A 6,507-nucleotide genomic window follows, 5' to 3' on the forward strand; every position below is an offset into this window, starting at 1 on the left:
AACAACCCGTCCTAAGAATTCTCCTTAACAAATTTGATATATCTGAAAAAAAAAAGAATATTTAATAATTATTATTATGGGATGTATATTGTATACAGGACACTTTTTGACACATACTTACGATTCTCAAATGAAATGAATCTAAAATACATGTAAAAAAAATAAAATATCTTGGTTAATTTCAGAATGGTGACATTATTATCTAACGAGTGAGTACATTTAATCTTATCTAATCTTTTTATCATAAATAACTTCTAAAGATAAATTTATGCGTATGATTTTTTAAATAATTATCTTTAGAAATAAACAGTTGTTGAACCTCTATAACATACAGTGAGTTTTTACGTTTTCCTTTTTTACATTTAAACATTTCATTTTAATGTCTAACCTCACAATTTTTGCCTCCTGTGATTTTCCTTACAAAACCTGTGTTCGTTACCCGTCACACTGTACAATATCTGCTTTGAGACGAGTGCATTTTATATGTAAATTCTTTGTGTCGATTCTGCACAAGAGTCTCAACTTCTAACTACTAGTACTAACCGGAATCAGTGGTACTATAATAATAATAATAATATTACGAGTTTTTTCCAAAATGTATTTTTACAATAATTATCTATTTCTCTGGGACCGGACGTGCCGAATGTTTGCAATAATAATAAAAGTATACTAGCAGATAATGCAAGCAGATTTAGTTAATTTCCGTGTTAGTAGAGTTTTGCCCGTTTGTATGTATAGTAGGTATAAAAAGTTTACACATTTATTATAATGTGTGCAAAAATTTACTTGCATTTTTAAACAATCAGTTTGAAAGCTCTAAAAATTCAAGATTACCATTTACATATAAAATATCATTTTATCAAAATTTTCGAATTTTATAAAAGCCGAAAGTAACCGATTCCAAAAATAGTCGGTTTCTTGGAAAAATAAAATAGGTTTGTGACACCACCGACCACAAAGTTAACCATATTAAGCTGTATGTACCTACTCAACTTCCTACGTCCCGCTAACATATTGAAAATAGTCAAATTGACCCTCCAGCTAAAAAGGTTGATCACCAATTAGTTTAATAAAATCGTAACCTCTCGTGTCGCGTCATTCGAGAGAGATAAGACAGGAGAGAGCAAAATAGTTGTTCTTCCCCATTTCTTCCATTCCCTAACATTCTATCCTGTTGGATTTTACATTCCGGCCGGAATAAACCGCTGGTGCTGGAATTATGGTTATGAAAATAAAAGGTTGTATTTTTAGATGGCGACCAAGGGACCAGCCATCGGCATTGACCTGGGGACTACCAACTCGTGCGTGGCAGTCTACCGGAACGGCAAAGTAGAGATCATCGCCAACGAGCTGGACAGTCGTACCACCCCCTCGTGCGTGGCGTTCACGAACATGGAGCGTCTCGTGGGAGAAGCCGCCAGACACCAGATGGCAATGAACCACAGAAACACCATTTACGGTGAGATTTTGTTAGAATTCAATCCAATGCACGAGGTATACACCTAACATTATACAAGAAATTTTATAATTATTATATATTTCATCAATAAAACCAATTACCTACCGGTTTCCTCCAGTTTTTACTTCCAAATAGATTTGATTTAAGGTATTTTTTTTACGGAATCAAATGCATAAAACAACAAAAAAAAGTCACAATCTTATGATAAAATGATAGGGCGGGATTTAAAACAATAACAAAAAGCCATAACCATATGATTTAATTTAAGGATATAGATTTAAGATTATGTTTCTATTCCCACTTTATTAGAGTTCTTTTTTTATAATACCCACACACAGGCACAACCTTTGTTTTACATTTTATGCGTTCGTTTTTTTATTTCTAAAAATTAATGTACTTATGTAGTGAAATTTAAAAAAAAAATAACAATATATAATAAATAAAAAAAGTTCTTCAATATACAGTTAACCGCCGAAGAAACTTTGTGCTGATTTTATTCGACGCCTATCATTGCATATTCCAAATTGCAACAGTAGACAGTTACTTTTCATCTCAATTTTAGCGAGACTTATTCTAAATACAACTTCTTTATTTACAGATATAAAAAAAATCATTTGATTAAATTATTATATCCATGACAATTTTAACTCAACTGAACGGGATGTAAAAGGAAAATTCACTACGCAACAGAACTTAAACTGGACCTTCAATCTACCTTCTTATTTACTTCCGTCTTTTGTCCCTTTATCTCATTCATTTATTCCCCCACCCAACCCACACCCTTCAACGTTTATTATAATTAAAAATTCACTTATATTGTCATATTATTATTAAAATTTTTAACTCGACTAAATGGACAAAAAACGGAAAATTCACTGCACAACAGAACTCAAACTAGATCATTCAACCCACCTTCTCATTTATAACCGTTCTTCGTCCCTTTATCCTAATCCTTTATTCCCCCACCTACGCCACCCCATCAACGTACATTGTAATTTAAAAAATCACTTATATTATCACTCTTCAAACATCAAAAAGTATGATGGAAAGTTTATAATTATTTCAAGATTTGCACACAACTTTCTCAGAAATAAATACATTATATTAACACTTCAATTAAATGGATGGGGGAACAGATTGAGCAGATCAGTCTATGAAATATTAACATTTTAGTGTGCCTAATGAAATTATCCATCACGTTTTTCAATATCTACCCAATATTATTTCTTAATGATATTTTTTTTTACAGATGTGAAGCGGCTGATTGGTCGCCAATTCGATCATAATGTCCAGGCAGATTTACAAAGTTGGCCTTTTGAGATCGTGAATGATAACTCAACACCAAAGATTAAAGTTACATACAAAGAAAGTGAGAAGATTTTTTACCCCGAAGAGATAAGCGCCATGATTCTAACGAAGATGAAGGAGACCGCTGAGGCGTACCTCGGAATGGTCGTCAAGGATGCTGTCATCACCGTGCCTGCCTACTTCAACAATTCACAGAGATTAGCCACCATTGATGCAGGAACTATTGCCGGACTTAATGTCCTTGGCATTATTAACGAGCCTACCGCTGCTGCCATTGCTTATGGTCTCGAAAAAGATATAGTAGGCAAGCGTAAGTTTCTCATATACGATCTTGGAGGTGGATCATTTGACGTGACCATTCTAACTTTTGAAGCCGGTGTTTTCAAAGTCCTTTCTACCAGTGGAGATACTCACTTGGGAGGTGAAGACTTCAATAGTCAATTGGTGAACCATTGCTTGGAGGATTTTAAAAAGGTGCACAAAAAAGATCTTAAAATCGATAAAAAATCCTTAAGACGATTGAGAACCGCCTGCGAGCGAGTGAAAATAATTCTTTCTTCAATCACTCAGACGAGCATTGAGATTGACTGCTTATATGAGGGAATTGACTACCAAATATCAATCACACGAGCCAAATTAGAAGAGTTAAATACTAAACTCTTCCTTTTAACCCTTCAGCATATAACTCAATGTCTCGATGATGCCAATATGCACAAAGCTGACGTCGATGAAGTTTTTATCGTTGGAGGTTCTACCCGCATCCCACAGATTCAAAAGCTTCTAAAAGAGTTTTTTAATGAAAAGGAACTGAACAAGTCATTAAACTCCGACGAAGCAGCAGCCTACGGAGCGGCAGTGCAGGCCGCCATCCTCACTGGGGACGATACAGCAAACGTCAAACTCTCTAATGTAACCCCGCTTTCACTTGAAATAAAAATGAAGGGAGGTAACACGATCGCAATCATAAAACGTAACACTCTGATACCTCTTAAAGAAATGTCAACTTTTGTGACCATGGCCGATAACCAAAACTCCATCGGCATTGAAGTGTATGAGGGTAAAAAGGCTGCGGGTTATTTTAATTTGACTAATATACCTCCCAAGCCTCGCGGAGAAGTTAAAATAGAAATTACCTTCAAAGTAGATGTCAATGGAATATTGGAAATCGTGTCCGCCACGGCAAATACAATCCAACAAAAGGCCTCGGCTAGTAGAAATGGGGGACTTGTAATATGGAACGCTATTTCGAGATTTTTTTTAATGGTTTTGGGCAAGAAAGACGTCTCGAAAAATGAAACCCAAGAAAATATAAATTTGACTATTAAACAGGAAAGGAGCCGACTTTCCAAGACCGATATCAAGCGCATGACTTACAATACAGAAACGTATCGCAAGGAAGAAGAGACCATCAGAATCGCTATTACCGCCAAGAACAAACTGCAGGATTACTGCTACGAAATCAAAGCCATCCTTCTTGATAAAGAAGAAGGTTTATTTGAGAGTGACCATGCAATGATTTTAGAAAAATGCAACGAGACCATTGATTGGGTAGACTCAGACCAGATGTTTAAAAAGGAAGACTACGAAAAAAAACACGAGAACCTAGAAGCCAAGTACAAACGATTTATCACAAATAACTCTGGTATCAAAATTCTGCCGTCCTTGTGAAAAAAATCTCCAATTTTTTGAATTTATTTTTATTTTTATTGATACATTAGAAGTATTTTATAAATAAAAATTTATTTTAAAAATATATAAATATGAGCCCCACTCCGTCAAATTGTGTGTAAATAAAATGAATTGTAATAGTGTGAAATTATGTAAAATTAAACTAATTTAATTGATTTATAAAAAATAAAATAAAGTACAGAAATGAAATTAAAATAATCAAGGTCGTTAAAAAATAAGCAACATGTATTTTATTTTTTAATGAAAAACTAATGTTTATAAGAGTTTTATGGATAGAATAAGGAATAACAAATAACTATAAGCGATAATTAGTCGCCTGAAATATCCATACAAATTGAAAATATCTCCCGAGTAAAAATAAATGCCGCCGACGGGAATTGAACCCGTACCTTCTGATGTCCTGTCAGGTGCTTTGAATCACTGAGCTACGTGAGAAAGCTTTCTCACTAGTGAGAAATTTAGCACTTACAAAGCCTTTCTGACAAAAATAAAGTTTGTTTTTTACAGGTGAAAACATATAATAAGCAGTAATTGTTGATTGAGGTACTAGTACGTATTGAATTATCTGGCGGTTAGAAATAAGCCGACATAGCTCAGTGGTTTCAGAGCACCTGACCGGACATCGGACTATTCAACACACCTTTAAAAAATGATACAAAGTCATTAAACATATTGAAAAAAAAAATTAGACCTAACCTTACCTAACCTAACCTACTTAAGGGGGGGCTAGGGTTTTAATTTTTTTTTTTTGCATTTTTAATTTTTTTTTTAATAAATGCTTAATTTGTTAAAAATATTGTGTTCAAATTTCAAGTTGATTGGAGCAAAATTGACGAAGTTACGAGTATTTTTATACCTGTCGGATTTTAATCCCTACCCGACCATACGTATAAGCCGAGAAGAGCAGGAAGCTGAGAGACAAACTAAAGAAGGCAGGATTCGTCGTAGACAGGAGCAAAAAGGTGCTTTAGACATCATGGATGATAGCAACATCCTTTATGGACCTGGCATTGATGATTCAGTGTGAGGTAAGCCGATAAAATTTGCTTATAAACGTTTAATACCAGATTTTTTAGTGTTCAAAACTTTATAGCGTTTTTACCACAACTCACGTTTTCAAAGTCGGTGCCCGTCATAACTTCAAAACTACTGCACCGATCCTTTTGAAATTTTGAAAACTATTTTTGTACATAATTTACAAGGTAACGCTGGAGAGTTTTTTTTAAATTTGTTAGTAATTATTATTTTACAATAACAAATTAGCCGATTTTTTTCACTAAAAATAGCGATTTTCCCTTCAAAGTGTTCCAATTAAAAATTAAAATTTCGAAAAACCCTCCCAGCGTTAATTGGGAAAAACTATTATCTAACGAATGAACTTTGATTTTTTGATTTCAGATGACCCAGCACCGAGTTATGAGGGGCACCGCTATTCTACTTTTTTTTGAGACACGTCCGAATAATTGCTGCCATTGCCGTGTTTTTTAATATTTCTCCGTGAAAATTTTATACAACATTCTTAAAATGTCATACTTTACTGTCCTATTAGATTTAATAAAGAAATTTTAACTGTGTTGTCACAAAAAATTCACAAAAAAATGCCTTTTTTCGTACGAATTAACCCTAGCCCCCCCTTAACCCAGTTAATAAAGTTTTTTTTTCATCACTTTCCATGACTTTATATAACTTTTTAAAGATGTGATAAATTATCATTTTGATGATTTCTCCGGTCACTATTTTTATTTTATATTGATATTTCAGGCGACTAATTATTGCTTATAATTATTTGTTAACATGTGTTTATTTATTTGTTTTTAATACCCCAAACTAGGCAAATACCCGTATTATGGTGCTAACATAAATAAGAAAATATAAAACAATAAAAAAATGTTGTAAATATATCGCTATACAAATACGAAAATAATAAAATAAAATTAATAATCAATAATAATTAAAATTATATATATTCTTTCTATCAGCCAAATAAGTATGTTATTATTAGTACGGTTGTGTATGTGTGTGTACTATGTAGGATGTTTTCATTCTATTTC

General features: G+C 33.3%; 1 protein-coding gene across 1 annotated transcript; it reads left to right on the forward strand.

Annotated features, from left to right (window-relative positions):
• The first annotated feature begins 309 nt into the window (after positions 1 to 309).
• LOC149422860 (heat shock 70 kDa protein cognate 4-like) lies at positions 310 to 4,435 on the forward strand. The gene is made up of 3 exons (XM_089633012.1): positions 310 to 333; positions 1,252 to 1,459; positions 2,709 to 4,435. The coding sequence occupies exons 2-3, from the start codon at positions 1,252 to 1,254 to the stop codon at positions 4,433 to 4,435; spliced, it is 1,935 nt and encodes a 644-aa protein (XP_089489138.1). The 5' UTR covers positions 310 to 333.
• The last annotated feature ends 2,072 nt before the right edge of the window (positions 4,436 to 6,507 follow it).

Source organism: Hesperophylax consimilis, chromosome 6 (assembly GCF_061612785.1).
Source record: "Hesperophylax consimilis isolate HC1 chromosome 6, BYU_Hcon_1.0, whole genome shotgun sequence".
Lineage (NCBI taxonomy): Eukaryota > Metazoa > Arthropoda > Insecta > Trichoptera > Limnephilidae > Hesperophylax > Hesperophylax consimilis.